Source organism: Vitis vinifera, chromosome 7, assembly GCF_030704535.1.
Source record: "Vitis vinifera cultivar Pinot Noir 40024 chromosome 7, ASM3070453v1".
NCBI lineage: Eukaryota > Viridiplantae > Streptophyta > Magnoliopsida > Vitales > Vitaceae > Vitis > Vitis vinifera.
In genome coordinates this window covers 2,719,922-2,744,348 of record NC_081811.1, presented here as the reverse complement: position 1 = coordinate 2,744,348, position 24,427 = coordinate 2,719,922, and the positions used below count along the sequence as shown (strand labels likewise).

The following is a 24,427-nucleotide window of genomic DNA, read 5'->3' as shown; positions in this document are numbered from 1 at the left end:
CCACTTGAAAAGAGGATGTTTGGAACTGTTTTTAAAAAATAGGATTTTGTTCAGAACTGTTTTTCAAATTCCGAAAACATATTTAGTGATTTTTTTATAAAAAATAGTTTTCCAAAACTAAGATATTTTATGAGAATATATTTCAGTTGTTTAGAGAATAATTAAAAATTAAAAATATAAGAAAAATATATATTTTCACACACATATAAGACAATGGGAATCCTTTAAAAATAATTTAAGTTTTATGTATTTATCGTTTAAAAGATACTTATATTATTAAAAGATAATACCTAAAAGACAAATATAATGCTTTTGATAAAATAAAATTTATGAAAAGCTAATTAATTTTAAATAACTGTTAAAAAATTATATTTTATAAATTTGGATTCTTCATTTGTGAATTTTTTTATTTTATTTTTTATAAATTTGGATTCATAATTTGTGATTTTTTTCCCATAGACTTTCTCAATAAAAGGAATATCACAAGTAGAACAATTGAAAAAAAAAACATATTGAAAATATTTCAGATTTTTGTATACTATTTTAGAGAATATTACAGAAGTGTTTCTTAAAACATATTCAAAAATTATTTTTTAAGAACCCATTCTCAAAAGCGTTTCCAAACAAGTGTAGAAAAAATTAACAAGCACAATCACCGGCAACATAAAGTACCATCATCCTCGATAGAAAATAATTGGTATAAAGTGAAGCAACTTTTTTCATTCACCCATCTATCATAACCTATTACAATAAGGAAGATTCAAAATCACGTGGACAGTAACTTATGTCATGACTCATCATATGACCACCCACCCCTGGGTCTGATCATAATACACTCTTGTATTTATTAGTAATACTCCCTCTAACAAACATAATTACCTTGAGGAAAAACCAAAGAAATCCCGAGAAACAAACGGAAAACACGATTGAGATGGGTGGAATTCTGTCAACAATAACGCACAGCGATGTAGGCCCGATGGCGGGGAGGCCGCCAGCAGATGACCATGAGCGTGAGAGCGATTACAAGAGCCATGAGGAGTCCCTTGAGATCCAAACCTTCACCACACCCGCCGACCTCTGTGCAGATCATCTTCCCCATCTCTCTTCTTTGGTTTTCTTTATCAGAAACCTCCTCTCCCAAATGGTGGAAGAATGAAATGAGACCGTGAGAAGGATGGAAGATGTTTTATATTTCTCAAAGTCAAGTCTACTCTAAAGCTTATTAGCATTTAATCAATCAGTCAAGTCTCTGTGTACTGTTTTGTTGCTAACAATTCATAAATGATTCGTGGCATAGTCTCTTGTGAAATATACAATTATTCATTTATATTTTACATTTTATGTCTAATTACAAAGCATTACAAAACTCCTCTGGAAGCCTAACAAACAATTCTTTTTCAACGATCTCAATCTCGTGTATGTCGGATGACTTGTCCAAGACCAGGTTAGGCGTGCTCAAGACTCCGCCCAATCTGATCTCTGATCTTGGCCCAATTCTTACGAGAGCCCATTTGAATGTATATAGTGTTAGTTTACCCGTTGGGCCGCATTAAACCCAAGCCCAAATCCTAACCACACTTAAGGGTTGCTCAAGCCCATCCAAAATTTAAATTTAAGCTCGGCCCACTAGAGTCATTATTAAGTTTGTTTTTTACTTAACTCTAAATAAAACTTAAAATTAAATAGTTTATAATAATATTAAATTATTAAATTATTTTTTTAATATTTTATTTATATTAAATATTAAAAAATAAAGAAAAATCAATGTTACTTTTAACATTAAAAAAGTCAAATATTTCGAGTTTTTCTATTTAGTTAAAAAAGTTAAGAAATAAATAACAAATCAACAAAAAAATTATAAAAAAAAAACATCCGCAATCTAAAAACAAATTAATTTCGATAAAAAGTTTTCAAAAAAAAACACTACCTAAGACTACAACTTGAGCGATTGAATTAAACCCATCTATAAATAAGATTATAAAAAATAAATATCTCGAAGTCATAAATATATTATTAATTATTAATTTAATGTAAATGATAACTCTAAACTCAAATTTTAATATTTTAATATTTTAATATTTAAAATTATGTAAATAATTAAATAAGAATGTTAAATTTATTAGTCTAAGATAATTAAAAAAAATGGAGGTTAAAATTATTTCATTATCGTTGTATATTTTCTACATTTTAAATAAAATAATAAATACATAATAAAAGTCACACCTTCAACTAACATCAATTCTAAGTCCTAAACACATTATTTTCCTAACCTAAACCAAACCATAACCAAGGACTTTCATACTCCCACGCCGACCTAAACCTGGGATTGGCCGGGTTCCACCGCCCAACTTGGAGCCCTATCCTTGACCCACAATAAACGCCTCCGTCACGAGACATATTGCCTTGCAATAATATCAACGTTTGACAAGTTGCACCAAAATAAAAAATAAATAAATAATCCACAAAAAGCTACACTTTAGCACTAAACTTTTTTAAAAATTACGTAAATACATATGAAAGTGCTTATTAAGGTTTAGAAAAAGTTGTTCAACTTTTGAGAATTCGACTGAAGCATAGTCTAAGAAGCCCCAATTTTTAAAAAATTAAAGTACTTTTCCCTTAAAAATGGTCCAATGCAAAAAACAAGAACATGCTTTTTAGAAATGAAATATTTGTGATAAGGGTCTACATTTGTAAAAATAATTTTCATTTATAAAAAATTTTAAATGTATTTATCATTTCATAACATTTGACCCACTCTCAATCATGTAAATATTGTCTGTTTTGGGGTCTTCACGGCTTTAAAACGCTGTTTATTTTATTAAAAGAAGTCTCTACATATATTGCGTAAAGAACTTTCTCTTATATCCAACGTAGAATATCACATTTTATATATATATATATGATATGATATATGCAAGGAGAATCAACGGTGGATGTTGAAGCATATCGGAGGACCAAAAACAAAAACAGAATAAAAAAATCAAAGCAAGTTTGGCATAAAGTGGAGAGCAGAGGGGTTAGAATTGTGAAGGAAGAATCAGAATGCAACAATCATCACTGACTGATCACAGTAACCAAAAAATGCAGATTGAAAAGCAAGAAAAGGAAGGAGGAGTCCAAATCAACCAAAAGACAAAGACCCCATCCAACGGTACAAACATTCAAAAAGTGTATTCTCTACCCCCACGGGCCACGATACAGTATCAAAGATTGAAACAAAAACACAAAGAGGGTGGGGATTCTGTGACACCATTATTGGGTTTTCAACACTCAGATGAAATCAGCAAAAAAGAAAGTAAAAAAAAGGAAAAAGAAAATGATTGAGCATCAAGAACAATACACACACCCAAATGATGGTGATGATCAGAGAAACCCATCTCAAACGTGTGGCCATCATCAAACAATAAAAATGTTCTGATAAAACCCAATTGATTGCATGCACCACTTGCAGAGACTCACAGATATCTTTGTTTCATTTCACCCACTTTTTCCCTTTTTCTTTTTCTTTTTCTTTTTTTTTTTATTTGAGATTTTTTTTCTTTTTTTTCAAGATGTAATGTTGTTGTCTGAGTATCTGTCCATGATGGGGGTTTGAATTATATTTATAATTTTTCAAGGATATATTTAGAATTTTGGGCTTGTGGTGGCCCTGGTTGGTGTGGGTGTGATGAGAGAGAGAGAGAGAGAAGGTAGTAAAAAAGTAGTGGGGATGATGGCATTTCGCAGAGAGAGAGAGAGAGAGAAGGTAGGTAGTAGTAAAAAAGTAGTGGGGGTGATGGCATTTCACAGAATCTATCACATGACACAACAGTCGAGAAAAGAGAGAGAAAGTGAAAGAAAGTTACCATTCCTAAGGCTGAAACCACCATCACCACCACCTACTCCTCAGAGAGGTGGATGAGCTTTTCTTCAATAAGATTCACTGCCATGGTAAATGGATGCTTTTTACTCATTTACCTCCTTGCCCTTCAACAATGAAAAAAATGACAAAAGAGAGAGAATTAAAATAAAATTACTTATATTATTAATTAAACACATAAATAATTATTAATATTTACATGAATAAAATAAAGTAAATATAGAAAATTTTAATTAATTTATCTTTCACATGCTAGAAGCTAAAATCTCACATTTGCTATTATTTTATATATAAATATATTTACTTACATAAATATTATTAATTTTTAAAAATTTATTTAAAAAGTTTTATTTATATATATTTGATGCACAAATTTATATGATTAAATATACCAAAAACTCTTCACTTAAAAATTGAATAATTAAATATATCATAATGTTAATTAAAATAATTATAATAACTTTCTAACTTCAATATATCATCATCACTATGCCAAAATTTTAATTTCTAAAAGTGCATATCACTATTTTTAGTACTTTTATATTACCTAAGAAATATATATTTGCTCAATTGGCTAACAAGGTTAAGATTATATATTACCACAGTAATAATTGAACTTGTTCCACTGAGTATATTTTTTCCCTAGAAACAAACAGACAAAAAGAGGACCCTAATTTTCTTTCAAAAGCAGATAATTGTTTCCTCTTTCCATCATTGTGGACCAGACACAGAGGGGAGGGGGGGGGGGGGCGCACATCAATCACCATAACTTTAGTTTTGTAAGGAATCTTACTGCTACCACCTTTGCCAAATCTCAGAATCAATAGTAGTTTCCCTTTATGCAGGTCAGCCTCATCAATACCCACCCCTTTCACAACATTTTCTCATTCTAATCTTTCTGTTTCATTAGAACAAACCAAAAAGCCTTTGGTTACAAGTTATAAATAGCTCATCCAAATGGGATCCCCTTGAGAACCAAAGAAGTGAGAGATCTATCCCTCAAGCTACCAAGCCCTTTTGCCATATGTCCATGGTGTTTAAACCACTGTTCTCTAAATAGAGAAAAATACTAGAGCATCAGAAGGACCAGAATTTTCAAACATATTGTTTTATGTGAATTGATCCAAAAGTCCCATCTGTGCCAAGCAAACTATAACGCTAGAAAGAGAATGGTCAAAGCACAAATTCCACAACAAACTACAATGCCAGAATGAAAAGAAGCAAGTTTTGACTCTTTTGGCTTCTTGTAGTACCTCATCATCCTTTAGTACACATTTGTTTGTACAGCAAGTAGCTGGCATCCAAACTGAGAACTATATATATATATACATATATTGAATGATGGAGATATTCAGGTTGGGTGGACCTTACCCCAGCTGTTTTTTTTATACATAATGCACAAGTTTGGTGGGGAGTTTGGAAAACAATGTGGGAACACCAATGATCATATCATATCCCATATTTCGTCAAAAAATCTCCTGGGATGGCATATGGCTCAGCCACGATTGGTGAACACTAGCTACTGCTGCAAATTGGAGAACTAAAGAATCGAGAACAAGCCTAAGTAAAAAAGTTGCAGAATCTCAGGAGTGTGAACTTTTAAAACAGGACCACAAACTAAAAAAGAAACCAACCAATCCAATCTAAGATGACCTGGAGAAAAACCTAAGAACAATGAAGCATGGTTCTGAGTCTTAACCTTCAGAAGGGTAGAATTCGACACTGAACTATAACCTAGATAACACTTCCATTTTTTCTGGTAAGAACCCCTAAAGCACAAAGGGAATGTTATAGATGATTAGCCTTATAGAGAATTGTAAATCCCATGGCTGAAGCGTAAAGATTTCACTTCATTTTATAGGTTTTTCATGCGGGGCTTCAGCTTCCTAGGTTCCAGTCATGACCAATGTACCAGTTTCTTGTTTGAATTTCCCAAAGAAAAAGAAGGGAATTACATCAAAGCAAAGTTCCATAATTCTGAGATGCATGCACACGCATGTATTGTAATTCAGGTTGATGAAAATTATGGAATTTTATTCAATGAGAACTGCTGATAGCACAGGTAAGTCCAGAAGACAAATACTTCACTGCTGAAAACAAAACAATTCATATGCATAAACATGCAAAGTACGAAAATAGTATACATGGTAAATATTCCCAACCAAAATAATAAATCCATTTGATACAACATAACAACAAGAGTCTTCATCTCTTTATTAACCACTAATTGTAGTCAAATAGCTCAGCCAAGTGTAAAATGAATGGCATTTGAGCTCTTGAGCCTCTTCATACCCTCTTGTTACTCATTTCTACTCCAACCAGAGCTGCAATTATGTTAAATTTTCATAAAACTGAATATGAAACAATGAGTAGCATATAGAGCATGTACCTGCTATATCCATTCATAAGATTCAAGGGGGCAGTTCTTCCTGAGGAGATTCATCAAGACAGCCTCAACTCGGAGTCTTCATTGTCCACACAAATCGAGGCATGTCACTCCTTGGCCCAGCAACTGATCTATATATGTAAAGCTTCTCCACTGAACAGCTTTCTGGCCTTGAATCTGGTCGCCCCCTTTCATCCATAACCTCAACATTGAGTCTGGGCATCTTCTGACCTAACAGCTTACATGCTCCAAAACTCACTGAGCAAGAAGACATCCAAAGGGATCGCATTGTCTCCAGCTTTGCAGCATTGGCCAAGAGAGCCTTGTCCCCAAAGGGACAATCCCTGATCTCTAACTTCCGGAGGCTTTTGCACCCAGAGAGAACATGATGGAGCCCCAAATCACCATCTCCAGCAAAAGCCACAGATAGCATTTCTAGCTTCTTGGCATGGGTTCCAATGTACTCAAACACCCGGTCAGTGAGAAGACCAGAGAGGGAAAGGCGATGTAGTTCTTTACAGTGCTCAACAATGGCTCCAAAACCCACATCAAGTGGCTCCAGGGTTTGGTAATCACGAGTCCGGGGTTCAATAATGCAGAGACGGAAACGAGTCATGTTTGGCCGATTTTTGGCAATGGAAACTAAGGCAGCATTTGTCATTTGACGGCAGAAGTATAGCACAGAGTGGAGCTTAGGGCAGCCTTCAGAAACAGAGACAAGCCCTTGTTCTGTCAAGGCTACATTTCCCTCCATGTCATATGGTTCAGAAGGGAACACCCTCAGTTCTTGCAGATCTTTGCAAGATGCAGCTAGAGCATCTAGGCCACTGTCTTCAATGTAATCAAGTACCTGTAATCATGTCTTCTATTAGTTCAAGAAAAAACGGCAATAGGAAAAGACCACCATCCAAAGCTTCAGGCACAAGCAAAAATCCCAATCATGCACATGACATATTGCAGGAACAAGAACTAACAGAACCTCAGAAAGAGGCCTCCAGATGCCAATAACCACTTTACTAGGGTGATCTTGAAACCTATGATTCAACAACTGTATTTAGCATTCTTAATTTAAAAAAAAAAAAAAAGGTAAAGGAGAAACAAGAACTTCTAACATAAAATTGCAAATCAGATGGCCTGGATCATTTAACCATCTAAATTCTTCTATACATATCTTTATCTTATGTAGGACCCATTACTTTCCAGGTCAAGATCTTGATTTACAACTTGCAAGCCAGGAGCAATGGAAATTATGTTTAAAAATCACATGCAAATAAAAGACTGCATCATTCAAGTGACAGTATATAAGATCAGCCATACCCATAGCCGCTGCAAATTCTGACACTGGGTGACCAGCTTGATGAGATCAGGACTTTGGATAGTGGCATAGCTCAAGTTCAAAGATGTGATCCCAGAACAGGCAGGATAAACGGCTGGAAGGTAATCCGGGACCACATCCCAAAATCCAGACAGACTCTTGAGCTCTTTGCAGTTTGAAAAAGCTCCTGCTAAACTTGAGAACACTTCAGGCCGGTGCTCAGCTGAGTAGGCACCTGTACCCAGCTCAACCAGCTGAGGCGCCCTGCGTAATAGGTTGGGAAGCCTGTCAAGGGGCACAGCACGGTTGAGCCGGAGAGTCCTCAGACTGGGACACCTACCCACCAGGCGCTCCAGGGCAGAGAAACTCACCTCGGAGGCCAAGCAGGAAATGTTGAGGGACACCAGTGATGTGCAAGAATCAGGGAAATGGGTGAGCCAATGTCCACTGAAGTCATCCACTTCACTCTCTCGCAAGTCCAGCTCTCTCAGATTCCTGCATTAGAAACTAGTGTTTCACTAACAAAAAAGCTGACAAGCTAAAATTTACATAACACAAAAATCGAACCAGAATGATTCCACCAAATTGATCAATGGAGCAAAATGATAACCAGAACAAAAGGAAAAAGGCGTTCTTGGCACATAAAATTAGCATCTCAATAGAGGCTTCTCTCAAATAATTATAAATTAGAATAAAAAAATGAGGAATACCAGCACATGAAAGCTGTTGAAAACAACAAAACATCCCTGCAATGATATTCCCCCTACAATTATGAGAAAAGCAAGAGATATTCTCCACTGGTTTCATCTTTCCAGTAACCATTTCCACACGAAAGAAACAGACATATTCCAATATAATAACTCATAATTCCTCTGAAAAACCAAAAGAAAGTAATGGAATATTTGGAGAACAGCGTAAAAGAATCCTAAAGAAGCAAAATAAAGGAGATTCATTCTTTTCACTATAAGAACAAAAAGTAAGAAAAAGAGAACCTAGTTTAGGAATCCTAAAGAAACCCACATTTGCCTAAGAAGTAACGATCCAAAGTATGAAAACAACCCCATATGAAAAAAGTCCAATACTCGGTAAAGAAGCAAAAGAAAAAGCAACCCAGGTGATCTTAAAATAGATTTTCCACATTAACCACCCCAACAATAAGTCATTCTGAGATCTATAAGCAACAAAAGCGAAAAGAGAGCAGCCAAAACAAGAAAAGAAGGTTAAGACTCACAGGTTTCCCATCCAAGGACAAAAAACTAGAAATCAAATTAAAAATAAAAAAGCGCCTATATTTGGAAATAAATTCCAAAGAAAAAAAAATAACCATCGCAACTAGTTTGAGTTTAGACCACCTAGCAGAAAAAGGGAAAAAAATATACAAATCAAGAATTTTTTTCTCCAAATAAAAAAAAAATCAAATCTTTTCGCACATCCACCACCATTAACCACACAAACTACCTTCACAAGCAGGTTTGAGCTCAAAACGATTATAACGCTTCGTTTGGTTGCTTAGAAAAAATGTAGCAAAAGAAAGTAAATCAAAACTTGAAATCCTAGACTCTTCAGAAAATCTTCCACTCAGCTCAGCCAAACAGAGCCATACTTAGCTCGCTTGACCCGAATTTCTTCTTTTTCTCGTTTTCTCTCAACCAAAAAAAAAAGATACAACAGAAAACTTCAAGCTTTTCCTTTCCCTAACTTTCCTGACAACCAAACACAGAAAAACTCAAATACCAAACCTGCAATTTGCGGCAATGGCAGCGAGTCCATCCGTACTGAACCCCTCGCACGACGAGAGCACCAAAACCTTGAAATTCTTGAACGAGCGCGAGATCAGCTCCAAGCTCTCGTCTGTCACCACCATCCTCTTCAACCTCAACTCTTCCAACATCGGGTAAGCCATAGCCATGGCAGCGATCCACGGATAAACGTTACCTCCCCACCCATCCGGCACCAGATTAAAGTCTGCAAAATGCGGCTTCCCCTTCAGCGCCACTGACCGGAGCTCCGGGAAGCGCCTGATTACTATCCCAGGGCTCACAGCGTAACAGTTCCCGATGAAGATCCGTCGCCGGCTCCACCGCTCCACCTCATACCACGATTTGCACACCAGAGATATCGCGTTTCGGTCCTTATCGGTATGAATGAAAGAAAACACATGCTCCAAAACCTCTTCCGGAAACGAGTACGCCATTGAAACTTCTTTCTCGGAGTTCCGAATTCACAAACAAACCCTAAACCGGACTTTTCGAAGTCTCAGATCTGAGATGCCATTAACAAGCTCAGTTGCAGAGGAGAGAGAAAGAGGGGTGAAGTGTGTGAGTGCAGAGGATAAGGTTTTTATTTTGTGCCGGGTCAGGTTAAATTCTAACCAGAGTTAAATAAGTCAAGTGGCGCCGAGGGTAATACTGATCAACCATCGTGATCACGACGCGTGTCGTACAGTTAACCTCCACCGTCCGATTCAGATGCTTATCCGTTTGCGACGAAGCGGAGCCGCAGAAAACGGGTGTATATACAGAGCGTATTCCCCAGCCGCCCTGGCGAGAACTTGAAAATACAGTCACATTAATTTATCGGGAGAAGTTCGCGGAGGGGAGCACTAAAGTGCTATTATTATATACCAAAATTGTGTAAGAGAATCTCATGATTCTCATTGCACGGCTGGATCTGTAGGAACGGATTTTGGGTGGACCACCATGCCACTGGAAAAAAAAAAGCCATATAATAATGTGAAATAATCCCGACCGTCCAATCAACCCCGGTTCTTCCGACGGTCTAGATCTACTCAATCAAGCGGTCATAATAGGCAGTGAAATCTTGTTACTCACCCAATCAACACCGTCTGTTCACGACAGTCTCAGCATTGTACGGACTGATGGGCATGGTAAAATGGTAAAAGAAAGAAGTTCGCACCCAAAAAAGCATGCGAGGTAATAAATTTTTTTCTACAAAAGGTCAAAAATAAAATTTTAAATGGGGAATGCGTCCCCACATTTACTTCAGGTACACGTACACACAATTATTGATTCCTTTTCCACGAAATGACGATAACACCCTCGGACCAGATGGTGCAGTAAATTCCTAGACCCACATAAGATGAGGGGTACAACTGTCAGAGCGCGAAAAGGACATGGTATTATGGGGTGGCACTGCCTCGGCATGGAGTCCATGGACCTGTCCTTTTTATGTCGAAAGCTGGTGGTCAAAAATCAACGGCCCAGATTCACTCTTCCTAGAGGAAACATCTAGGCCGTTGATCCTCTCCCTGTAGGCGTCCTTATCGATAGCAACCGTAAAGCTTGTCTGTATCGTACTGTTTTCAAACCCTTTTTTGTTTTTTAAAAACATTTCGAAAAAGTGTTTTCTTATGAATTTTGCTCAGAAATTTAGGTCTTAAATCTGTTAATTATTTTTTAAGCTGAATAAATAAATGGGGGAGCTGAGTTGTCTTGCACGTAAAGTTGATTAAAAAATTGGTGGTTAATTTTTAAAAATAAATGATATTTGATTATCAAGCCCACGCATGGTTCTCCGGGAATCTCTCTCGCCCGCGAGTGGCGAGTGGAATTGCTTGGACTTTCCTGTATATTTTCTACCGATACCACCACCCACCCAGCACCCACCTCCCATTTTTTCAAAATGCTTTTGGAAAACGATTTCTAGGAGATGTGAGTGAATTTCAAGTAATCATATCATACTACTATTTCTAGTATTTTAATCCATTCTTAACCTTCTTATAAGCTTTCACCCCTTTGCTTGTGCTTGTTTTTTGTTTTACCCACTTTATGTTTTGTGCCTGTGAATTGGTTTTGACTTGTACTGCATTTTGAAACCCTCCATGAAATTTTTTTTAAATTCTACATAATTTTGATATATTCCTTAAAAAGGTCATTAAATAATGTTACCATTAATGTTTATAAAAAATATTATTTCTTATTTATGTTTAAATACTAAGGGTGCAATGTGGACCGCTCACCCTACCCAACCCAAGTCTAAATGAGATTAATAGATATAATTTACGTTTTGATGTAATAAAATGTAAAATTTTATAGATAAATTTTATATTTTATCTATTGATATGTTATTCTTTTTCTTTTTCTTTTTCTTTTTCTTTTTCCCCTAGTGCAACTCAATCCCATCCAGCTTTTAACCCAGTGACCTTATATAATCTGTCAAACTCGATCAATCTAAGTTTAACACATATATTATTATTTAACTCCAGCTTAACCTGATTGCAACCAAAAAAAAATTATTTCGATTGACTTTAGATTATAAATCAGGTTAGGGTGAACTTTGAACATATATAATTTATTTTTTGATTAAGTATTAACCTAATTCAATTAGTCCAAATTGCACCTGCACTAAATATTAACTTTCTATATATAAAAAAAAAAATTGTACATCGAAAATGTTTTTAGATATTATACGTACGTCGTGTTGGAAATATGTCTTTTTATTGTTTGGATGAGTATGACAATGGAATAGTGTTTTCCATCTATCCACTCGTGTGTGTTGTTGTTGCAAAGATTCTTGATATCATGAACCACTAAAGCTTTTTGACCATAGCACAACCCCACAATTGTATTGGGTCATCTTCTTTTAATGTCAAACCTAGCAACATGAAGAAAATTTGCCAAGTTTGATGATGTTTTTGTACTAGGAGTTTTGTTTTTCAAGAATCGCAATAACTAAATTAGCACAATCTTTTTTTCTTTTTCCTCATAATATCCCATCTCATGGGACCATATTCTTTATAGATTCCATTCCACCAAAAGGGTTGCAATATTATTAATTTTCTCCTCTAATTAATCCACTCGAATTTAAAACTTATATGCTAATTTGGTTTTATTTTTTAATATGAAATCTAAGTTTAATTTTATCATGTTGAATTTTTCCGTATAAAATAATTAAAAAACTATATATTTTAAAATTATTTAATCTTTTATATAAAGGAGTGAAATGAGTTTTAAGTAAGACATAAAAATAATTTATTAATTTTAAATATTTTTTTATTTTTATTTTTGGAGACTAAAAGTGTACCAAAAAACCTAAATCATTAGATATAAATATAAATCATATAACAAAATAAAAAGAAACGGGTGAAATACGATGAAAATTAAATGTACTAATTATACGATCTAGCTAATCACTCTTTTCGATAGGTACCTTTTCAATACCATAATCAGTCATATTTTGATGACATATGAATGAGCCTAATTTCCGGTCAAAGTGCTTAATTATCAATCTGAAAAAATGGTTTAGTGAATAAGCAAAGAAGAAGGCATTAGGTTGCAAGAAAAGCTTAGCAGCTATCATTGAAACAATATCTCATGTTGGACTAATTTTAAGGTATAAACCCACGACTCTAGCACACCAAATCTCATAAATTAGGTGCACGTGACGGGAAAGTTAAGTCTTGATTATAGTAATGGTAATGACTTTTTCATAAGTGGGAGAGTCTGATTAAACTCTCTTTTTTAATTATAATCATATTTTAATTCATATCATTAATTAATTTTTTAACCACTCTCTCTCTCTCTCTCTCTCCCCCCTTTTTCTTCCAAAAGTGACTCTCAGTGCCTTGTTGCATGGCATGAAGATGTGTAGCTAAAGAAAACATTGAGTCACATGAAACATATGGTGTTTGGACCATTGAGCATGGCAAACTTTTATTGACCCATAAATAATTTAATTAATTAAGAAAGACTAAGGGGGGAATTGGACAATTAATTGTATTAGGTGGCACCCACTTATCATAATCTTTATAAAATTTCATATCATTGACCGATAATTATTAACCATTTCATAAATATTAATCTTATTAAATTTGCATTTGTAATATTTTAAATTATATGAACCTACATTTTTAAAATCAAGGGCTTTTACAGGGTTACATGTGATTTTTAAACAAAATTAGGAACAAAATAATTCAAAATTAAGTGAGTGTCTTATAAATAAACTTAATAACTTAAAGTAACTTAATAATTTAATTTAAGTCATTGAGTAAATTATAACTTAAAATATAAAATAAATTTAAATAATAAATAAAAATAATTAATTTATTTTTAAATTCGTATATTCAATTTACCTTTTTACCTTTATTTATCATGATTACCTCTATGATCACTTTTGTTGCTCTACACTCTCTATTGATAGTTGGTTTTTTTTTCTTATTTATAATTTGCGAAAATAAGTATATCAATTTGATTATTTATAATGAATTTTAAGTTAGTTTTATGAAGCAACTTTAATGTTTCAAGTAATAATTAAGTAATAAATTTTACGTAAATAACTTAAATATGATTTAACTTAAAGTTAATTTTAAATCATTAAGTAATAAATATTAAATTTTACTAAACATCCTTTAAGGTATCGGTCGAAATTACTTTTAAAAATAAGTTTTTATTCTTTAAAGCAAAAAATGGTTTTTTTTTTTTTTTAAATATATATATATATATATATATATATATATATATATATCTTAAACAAGCCATAATAGAAAATAATTTATTGAGAATTAGTTCATTTTTAAAACAAATTTGAGATATTTTTAATTTTTTTATTTGATATTATGAGTAAGTATTAAAACTTTTGCTTGGTATAGAAGTATACAATATATTCATAAGGAATAAATCTTGTAAATTATTTTTCACATTTAAGTTTTGAAATAAAATTTTACAAATTTAATTTTATATGAAAAAATATTTTTTTTAAATTTAAATTATGGACAAATAATTAATAATTTTCTATATAAATATATTCAAAGAAACCCTCCTTAATTTCTAAATCATTGACATTTTTATCTTCTATTGAAATCAAGACCTACCAAACAAATCTTAATTCAATCAAATTCACATCTTCCATTGACATTATTTCTTCAATCCTTATTCTCTGTTGTCTTTATCACTTCATGATTTTTTTTTTTTGGGATATTATATTATATTTATTTTTGTGTGTCTCCTTTTGGCTTTTTCACTTTCACGCGAAGACATTACATCACTTGGCCAATTGGAGAGGCTCCTCTCTTATCATGCTCTATCATTGTTTATTATATTAATTTTTTTTCTTCTATCATAAGCCAGTCAAATCTATTTAAAAAGTAGCTTTAAAAAATGGAAAAGATGATACAAAGGATAAAAAGGATGATAAGAATGAAAAGGGTGACTCTCATGTCTCCATCTTTATATTTAAATAATATTTTATTTCATAAGAAAAAAAAGTGAAAGATGCAATAGATTATGAATAATATCATATTGATATGAAAAAAAATATTTAGAATATAAACAATGAGAAATTTATTTATTTACTTTTATTATTTTTTACTATAATTGGGAAATTTTGATTTTATTTGAAATACTAAATTTTGTAATATTCCAAATTACGAAATCTATCATCTTTTTAATACATGACATTTGTCAAATGTGTATAAGATCTATCACATATGGATTTCAAATTTTGTTGAATTAAAAAGTCATTTTTTAAGACCAATTTAGTAATAATTGATTTCACTAAAACTTTTGATATCAACACATACCTCTCCCAAAAAGAATTAATAGAATATTTTACAAAATCAATTTAAATGAAATAAATTTATTTTTATGTACTATAATTAATATTCAAATTTTTATTTGTTTTTTAATATATTTTATAGTGTGATTCGCATGTGTAACTCCAAATGGGTCATTTAATCAAAAACATTTATAAAACCTATGACCTCATACTAATGTAGCAAAGCTACTATAGTATAGTGGCTCTAGGGTTGAACTCTGGGATGAGTTTTCATTCTACCAGTGATATACTCAAAATTAGAAATTGTATTTAATGATTTCCTTAATCAAAAACTTAAAGTTTAAAAGAAAATAAAATTTGTTTTGAAAGTGTTTGAAACTAAACTAACATAAACTAATTAAAAATGGAAGAAAGAAAGTCTCCCGGAGCTCAGGATTGCTAGGATCAAGTTTAGAATGCAAAGTGGAAAATTCCGGATTTTTCTCCTCGCATTGGGGATTTAACCTATAGTTATTTCCCGAACCGGTATAGGTTTAACAATGAAGATTTAATCCATAATAATCAATATAAATGGTAGTCAAAGTCCATTAATGGCTTTAGACACTATAGGTCTTCACCTTGAACCGCTTTCCAATGACTCGTACATGATAACTAATGGACTAATATGGATCTAGCAATAAGCATCCATAAAGACCTGAAGCTTACCATGTATTGGTCATTCAAAGTGATTCTAAAGGATTTAAAGCAAAACTTTGGATTTAAAAGCCATTTATGAATTCCAACTACCTGAATTTAATGCACGAGCGTTTTCCACCTTGCATCTGGACTTTTCACCTAGCTTCCATCACTCCAAGAAACCGAAAGTTTAGCCTCTCATCCTCCGAGCAAACATCCTTAGAGGTTGTTTGGCTTCCAATAAAAAGAAAATAGTAAAGAGCAAAGAGAACGAGAGAGCTCTGTAAAATTCTCAGTGTAAAAACGTAATACGTATTCCATATATCCCAAGAGGTAATTTCCACCCCTTATATAGTCTTTACAAAAGCAAAAGCTTGTGATTGGTTAGTTATAAGGATAAGAAAGGAAATTACATCAAAAAATACATAGGAAAATATCTAAAGTGGAGTCGGCAAAAACAGAGCAAAATTTGCACCACGCAAGGGGTGTGCGAAATTTTCGCACACCTGAAGAAGGTGTGCGAATTTCGCACACCATTCGCACAGCTAAGGGGGTGTGCGAAATTTTCGCACACCTGGAGCAGTTGTCTTCCGAAAGCCATATCTTCCTCGTTTCAGCTCCAAATCATACACGGTTTGAAGCGTTGGATTCTTGACTTCCTGAGATTTGAAATGGTATATAGCATGTAGAAAATGGACTTCGGGAAGTGCTCCAAAAGTTCCAACGAAGACTGCAGCTGCTGTCTTCTGTTTTCCTCCTTGCTTCTCTTTGCTTTTCTCCTTTGATTGGCTTGTCTTAATGATCCAAAAAGATGTCAAAACACTAAAACTAGCCACAAATATGATTAGAAGACATTGCTAGGTCCTTAACATGCCAATTGGACTAAAGATGGAGAACTACTACACAAAAGTGCTTAAAACATAATGCATTAAAGGTGTAAAATAGCACTTTTTGGGTAGTAATCATAGTGTAAGTATTTTTAGTTTCATAAAAGTCTTTTTGGCAATAGCTTTTTAAAACAGTTTTTTTTTTTTTAAGAAAACATGTTTGATAAAAAAAAGTATAAAATAAATTTTTTATTTTTGAAAAATAGAATATTTTTAGAGAATAAGTTTTAGTTGATTTGAGTTGCTTTAAAAAATAATTATATGAATATAAAATAAATAAATAAAAAAGCATTACAAATAAAAAAATATATTTAAAACACATCTATAAAAAACATAAAACAAAATTATTTTAAAAAGACACTCCACAAACATAATCTTATATTTTATATTTAATTTATTATTATTATTTTTTTAGGTAAATCCAAAAATGAGATGACCCATGATCTCAAAAATTACTTTTCGAATTGTTTTTAAAAATACTTCTTATATTTTTAATTTAATTTAATTTTTGGAAGGGTAAATCCAAAAATGGAATCAGAGCAGATAGGGTAACCATGTTTCATGCATAAAGCTAAGGTATGGGAGCTTAATTGAAAACAATGCAAGTAACCCAAAGGAAGGCATGCATAGAAAGTTGAAACGTAGAGCTGAAGTTGACAAGTCCCGTCCCCTGCAGGAGCAGTCATAAAGGAAGGTGCTCGAGGGCATGCAATCCCTGAGGGGCCAATTTTATGGGACCCCACCACCCTCTCTCCGTAGGAGGGGGTGCCCCAAACCCTCTGCCCTATGTTGCCTTGCAAAGGTGCACCGTCCAATCAACCTGAGCGACACCACCTTTTTCCCACTCTTTCTCTTCTTCTACTTCCTCCTTTTCCCCCTTCCCACCTTTTTTTTTTTGAATTATTTCTTTATCTGTATGGGAAAGAAAAAAGAAAAAGGGTTTGCCAAAAGTAGAAGCCTGAGCATGACGGTCACCGACACTGCCCCACATATTTTGACGCTTTCGTGGGCTGTACTTGCGTGTCTGCATTTCATTTGAGCTCACCCAAGACCCAAGTCTCCTCTATTTCTCTCTCTAGTCGTCTAAAAGTTACAAACATCATGGGGTTAATTAACCGATCATTTTAAACGTGTGGGAATTTATTATTATTATTTTATTTATTTTTTATTTTTTAACGTGCATGTTGCCTTTTGCCTAATCCTTTATCTCGGCCGGGGTTTTTCACGCGGTGGTGAGTGGAGGATTAATAGAAGAATGGTTTGGCCATGAATTATGAAATGGGGCTAGGTTAATTGGATTCGTGAGACATGATCATTTGCTTTATTTAGAGTTTTACGGGTTTAGATTAAGTATAATTATGTTTAGATTATATTCATATTCATGTATGTAACATGTTTAATAGTGGTATGGATCGATTAATTATAATTACAGTTTATCAAATTTTAAATGAATAAATTGATTGAGTAATAAATATGTTAGGCTGGTAATTAACTATTTTGACTTGAATAAACACAATCTAATTATTAAATAAAACCTTATTATTCTTAAAACACGTTCGATAATAATTTTATAAAATATTTTATAAACTTTTTAATACTTAAAAAAATAAAAATAAAAATTCTAAATATTAGCTTCTTGTCTTACTATATGACTTATTTTTGCAATCACTATCAAAACTTTTTTTTTTCCTTATATAAAAAGAAAAAAGTCATGTGCAAAAAAGGAAAAATCTTTTACAATAATCATTCTACAAAAATATGAAAGGTTATCAAAATTTTACTTCTTTAAACATTATAAAGATTATATATTCTATAAACTTTTGGATGCAATAATGTCGCTCTTATATTTAATGATGTAGTGACAAAATTAAAAAAATGAGTTGAGAGGGAATATGGATGAACTTGTATTCATGAGAACACAAATGAACCCGTATTCATGAGAACATGGATGAATTCGTGTTTGTGAAAATACAGGAATATGATCGTACATATTCACTCATTTTAATGGCAAAAACAATAATTTATTTTTAAGGGGGCAAAAAAAGAGCAAAAACAATTGCATAATTATGCGGTAAGTGAGGTTGCCTTGTAAATTGAAGATTAGAGGTTTAGATCGTTATACATGCAAGTTTTTTTAACAATTGATTTTTAAAGAAATTTTAATCATACTTAGGATCATGGGTTTGAACCATAGGAGTCTCATATTGGGGAGGGATTATTGATGATTCGAACCACGAGATTATCATGTTAGGGAGCAACAATGAATTCTTGAGTCTAAATGATGGTGATTGAATATCATAAAAAAAGTTTAGCCTACCATACTAAATTCCAATTGGTTTTATATGAGATGCTCCAAACCTCGTTAAAGTACAAACTTTTAGAAAGTATAGAAAGTAATTTTAAGTAGTTTTTATATTTGATAGTTAGTTATAATATGATATAAAAAAAAAAACCCATTTTTTTTATCACATGAATTATTACCACAAACACTATAAAAGCCTTTTTATTCTTAGCTCCCATATATTCTATAATTAGGGCATTTAGAGTGTTGGTAGATCACTACAGGCTTCTTATAGGCATGTATGAAATTATTTTAAAAATGATTTTTATTTTGTTAAATACTAGTTAACTTGGAAATTTTTTTTATATAAATTATTCAGAATATTTTAAATAAATAAATAAGGAAAAAAATACCCCATCAATTGTTATGTCAAGTTGTTGAAGTAGGTCAAAATATGGTATGGAAGCAGACCCTCTAGCCTCTCTTCATGAAGTAGTTATCAAGTGGGGTATAATGGAGGTAACGCAACTTGATTAATTAAGTGATGACAAATCTTGTTACCTTAAATTAGGAAAAACCCAATACAAATTCAGTACCATAATCAATGATTTGATCTTTAATTAAGACTTTTCAGGCTGTTTTCAACCTTATCAAAAACCCCCCATTTCATGAATCCCAACAACAAAGAAAGCTCCTTTGCACATTGGAATTTAGTAAGAGCAGTAAAATGGGACCACTAGTTGGTAAGGCCTCACACCAAAATGTTAGCCCCCTTTGAGTCATGAATTCCATCTCTAGGACTTGAGGGGTTTTAATCATGGGCCTCTACACTTTTCCTTCATTAATGGTCCTTTTTCCCTTTTCTTTTTTTCTTTTTTTTTTTTTTAAAAAATATTTTTTCTGTGGTCCAAATCCAAATGACTTTTAAGGGTGTCTTGGGTCCAATTCCAAATGGCCTAAAATTCAAGGGGGTGGAACTCTCTTGATTAAGCTAGGTTTGGCCATTAATGGTCCACATAGAGTGGACCACTCCTCCAACACTTAGGCAAATGGTGATGGGGGACCAAAGTGTGATATTGATATTTTGCTACTTTCTAGTGTGCCATGCAGAGGAGGTTGACATTGGCATTGGGAGGTGGAGGACCCATCCTTGGATGCCAACATCATCATACTACATGGATTCCTTATATTTACTTTGCCTTTTTGGGACCATTTTTCATGGCAGAATGACTTGAGATGCAGCCACTATTCTGCCTTCCTATGCCCTCCATCACAAACATATTTTCAAGGCTTACCCTTTTTTTTTTACTCATAAATATAAACCCAAGGGCTCGTTGGTTTAAAGTCTTGTTTTCGGATATTTTGCTTTAATATAAAAATTCAAAATTTTATTTGAAATATAATATTTAAATAATATTTTTTTAACCATTGGTGACAGTGAAATTAAATGCAATTTTAAGCATAATGGTTAAGATTATATACAATTCCCGAAATTATTGAAGGAAAATATAAAGAAAAGAAAATGAAAAAAAAGGGAAGAAAAATAAAAAATAAATTTAAAATTAATAAATTATCCTATATGCTGTTTTAAACTAATTTCATTTATTTTAACTTTTTATATAAAAATTAAATAATTTAAAAATATATAAATTTTTAACCAATTTTAATTTTATTTATTTATTATTATTCAAAAATCATTTTTCTTTTAACATTTTTTCATTTCCTTAGTACTTCTTGATAACCAAACATAATATAATATTTTGACTTTTTTCATGACTATTTAAGCTTCATTTTTCATAACTTTGTCTCTTTTATTTTAGCTAAAAGTTACTATTAAGACTAAAATCACATGAGTTGTTTGCGTGCACTAGAAAAAAAGGTTTTGTGTAAACTAAACTTCTCCTAATTTCCATATTAAATTATTTTTAAACCGTCAACCCTTTGAACAAAGCTTCAATTTGATTGAACTTCAAAATGCCTTAATATTTTATTTTAAATAGAGCTTTTATTTTAAAAATACCTTTGAATGGGTGGTCTGAATCCATATTAGGCATCATTCCTAACCTATAAAGTAATTTTTGTTTTTGTTTGAGCACTAAAACTCTTCCACTCTAGATTTAACATCATTTCAATCATTATCATATATGAGGATTCTTTATTCAATCCCATGGCTTTTAGTGCATCATTTCAAAAATAAAAATATTTTCTTTACTTCCCATGACCAATAACATAAATATTTTTAAATTATTAAGTGGAAAAGAAAAACCCCATGATTTTATTAAATTTTAAAAAATTGTGAACACTTCCATACCCCATAAAATGGATGGGTGCATAGCATAGGCCACGTTGTTGTCACCAACCTCTAAGAAATGGTTTCAAAATGGGCAAGTTAGTCAAAATAATGATAATCTTTTCTTCTAAAGTAGCAACTCATTTATAATTCCATCACTTTCTCTAGAAAAAATCATTCCACCAGAGTCAGAATATTACTAGTTTTTTCTTCTAAAGGACCCTTTCACCCATAATTGCATTACCTTTCGGTTGAGCTTGGCCCTTGAGTCCTCATCCCCCCTCTCTCCCCATCTCTCTCTCCCCCTCTCTCTTTTGTCATTTACCTATGGATAATAAAAGTCTCTTTGTTGGTGGCTGATTGAAGCCTCTTCACATACACGTGGTTGTGGAAAAAAAAGGTGGCTTGGGTCAACTACTACTACTACTACAACACAAGGCATTGGATTACGTAAGGGCTTTAATTTGAATTATGGTGTGATGAGATAATATTAGATGTGTTAGGTTTGTGTTCTTGGCACACATTGGCTATTGAATTCACGGCTTTCTTTATCACGGCTACTAATCCAAATTATCAAAGTGTCCTTATGATGAAAAGCTCTCTTTTCATGGTAGGTAGCTAAGGTGCTCCGCATGCTTCTTCTTCTTCCTTGCGTCCAAATTTTTTAGCGATTGTTTCGGAGAAATATTTGGTAAAAGTTTATTAGTTTATTATTTACAAGGTCCACTTTTTCTCTTTAAGATCTTGTACTTGGTTAGGTTGATTCACTCATTTGTCTTGTTGAAAAAATGATCAAAATCGAGACAAAATCTTTGAATAAATTTTGTAAAACAGTTCACATTTCTGTTTTACAAGTTGGAGTAATATAAATGATAAACTATTCAACCGATATTAAAGTTTATTTATTTACTTGTTATTATTAGGAAAATTTTCAACTCTTTCAATACTGTCTCTATCTCTAATGATAAATTCAATAAAATTGAACTTTAAATAATTCTCGTAATCGAATCAAGCAAAGAATTATCAGATTATAATGCATTCATCATCTTTTATAAATATGTCCCACGAATAAATGCAAAATTTATAAGATGGGGTTCCACAAATTATATCAACGAAGACATATCGATGATGATCACATGATTAATCTTCCATCTATTCGTTGATATTGCATTCTTTGTACGGTTAAAGAGAAAGCGCGTTTTTTCTCATTGGTTAATCTAGGGGGTTGCTCAAGGGCCAGCTTTGTATGATTGAGTCAAGTCTCATGATTGAAATTTTGAAATTAGATTTGTAGACCACAATTACCTTATATTTATTAAATAAGCAGCAAAATTTGGGCTAAAATTATAATTATATATCATATATATAAAGGAAATAACATGGAATGAAGGGAACAATCAACTTCATCTTAATGGGTGATGGTTGATGTGGATTTTATGATCAGGCCCAGTCAGATTTAGTACTTAATGATGTTTGGATCACTGGGCCCATACTCCAATCATGGCCCGGGCCCAACACCATAAATATTGAGCCTACTAGTCAAAATATACGGTTATGGTTAGTTGAAACTTGAACCGTGGGACTCACTACAACTCCCGGATTCCCCAACTACACATCCTCCCAAAAAGTTGTGACTTCAATACTACCGAAAAATTGGATCCATCTGGTTGTGAAAATTAATTTTTATTTTATTTTTTATTTTTGAAATTTAAAATAAAATAATAATGTGCGCGTTCTTCAAAGATAAAGAAGCAATTTTTTTTTCCTTTTTTTTTTTTGGAAAAATCATTTTCATTTTGATTGCCATCTTTGCTATTATTGGGCCTTGGTATGCTCATTTATTTACTGGGCTGTCGTTTGGGCCCATCTGACCATTCCATCACATCCAAGTCTAAGTATGTAAAACATTGTTGTTGATGAGATGTTTTACAACCTGTCCAAACCCACCCCAAAATCTTCCAAATTGTGAAACATCCGGGAGATTAGATATGGAATAATTGTGTGAGAGACTCTAATAATATTTAGCTTTATAAACAATCTTAAATCCCGATAATGTCCAAACTCTATTTTGGATTTTCCTTACCCATCGTCTTCTTTTTCTGACCCTTTTAAGATGTTGTTGTAAAGACTACGGATAGATATGATTAATTAAATAAGAGATGATATTCTTAAATATTATATATTATGAAAATGATATCAAATACAAGAGCTGATATGTTATCTTATCTATTATCTTACTTCATATCATATTTGACTAACCAAATATGACCGAAAAAATCATGCATACCCTAATATACGACCCCTCCACTTATAGTTAATTTATATCTAGGCACATAAATATTCTAAAAAAAGTTTGATTTAATTTTTAATTTTTTAATCATATGGCTATAATCACATTCTTTAATAGTAAAGGGAATAATCATTACATAAAGAGCAAAGTTGGGGTAGCATTATAATTATATATCATATAAAAAACAAAAAACAAAAAATAAAAAGAAGAATAAAATGAAATGAAGGGAACAATCAACTTCATCCTAATGGGTGATGGTTGATGTGGATTGTATAATCAGGCCCAGTCAGATTTAACACTTAATGATATTTGGATCCCCGGGCCCAACACCATAATTTCCAGATTCCCCCACTACACATCCTCCAAAAAGTTTTGATTTCTATACTCATGAAAAATTGGATCCATCTGCTTGTGAAATCGAAGTTTATTCTCTTATTTTTGAAAATTGAGAATTATTTTCATTTTGATTACCATTTCAAGCATTATTGGGCCTCGATATGCTTACTCACTTATTAATTGGGCTGTAGTTTGGGCCCATCTGACCATCCCATCCCACCCCATCTAATCCAAGTCTGTGCATTCCCTGTATTCTTGTCGATAAGATGTTTTCTGGGCTATCGTTTGGGCCCATGTGACCATTCTATCCCATCCAAGTCTATGCATATCCAATATGCATGTGCATTGATAAGATGTTTTACAACCTGTCCTAACCCCCAAAATCTTTTATATATATACAAGTTTTTGTTTTTTGCCTTTTTTATTTATTTAATATTTCATATTTTTATTTAAAATGTAAAAAACCCTCTTTGCATTTTATTCAAGAATTATGAATTACATTTCCTGTAATTTATTCCATTCCACATATTTTATATATTCCGGTTTGATAATATAGAATAATATAACTTACCACTTATTAAATACAAGATATA

At 32.6% G+C, this 24,427-nt stretch overlaps 1 protein-coding gene and 1 long non-coding RNA gene across 2 annotated transcripts; both read right to left on the bottom strand.

Annotated features, from left to right (window-relative positions):
• Positions 1–694: 694 nt before the first annotated feature.
• On the bottom strand, positions 695–4,019 carry LOC109122929 (uncharacterized). The gene is made up of 2 exons (XR_002030480.2): positions 3,849–4,019; positions 695–1,129 (listed from the first exon to the last, which is right to left on the bottom strand). It is a non-coding gene; the product is annotated as an uncharacterized LOC109122929 (long non-coding RNA).
• A 1,926-nt stretch (positions 4,020–5,945) lies between these two features.
• LOC100233127 (protein TRANSPORT INHIBITOR RESPONSE 1) lies at positions 5,946–9,910 on the bottom strand. The gene is made up of 3 exons (XM_002269091.5): positions 9,303–9,910; positions 7,566–8,058; positions 5,946–7,098 (listed from the first exon to the last, which is right to left on the bottom strand). The coding sequence occupies exons 1-3, from the start codon at positions 9,755–9,757 to the stop codon at positions 6,316–6,318; spliced, it is 1,731 nt and encodes a 576-aa protein (XP_002269127.1). The 5' UTR covers positions 9,758–9,910; the 3' UTR covers positions 5,946–6,315.
• Positions 9,911–24,427: the final 14,517 nt, after the last annotated feature.

Excerpts from the sequence above, each read along its gene's own strand:
- LOC100233127 (XM_002269091.5), bottom strand. The coding sequence starts at position 9,757 with ATGGCGTACTCGTTTCCGGAAGAGGTTTTGGAGCATGTGTTTTCTTTC. Across the intron at positions 8,059-9,302 it reads GCCATTGCCGCAAATTGCAG|GAATCTGAGAGAGCTGGACT; the intron begins GTTTGGTATTTG and ends TTTCTAATGCAG. Across the intron at positions 7,099-7,565 it reads AGAATTTGCAGCGGCTATGG|GTACTTGATTACATTGAAGA; the intron begins GTATGGCTGATC and ends ACATGATTACAG.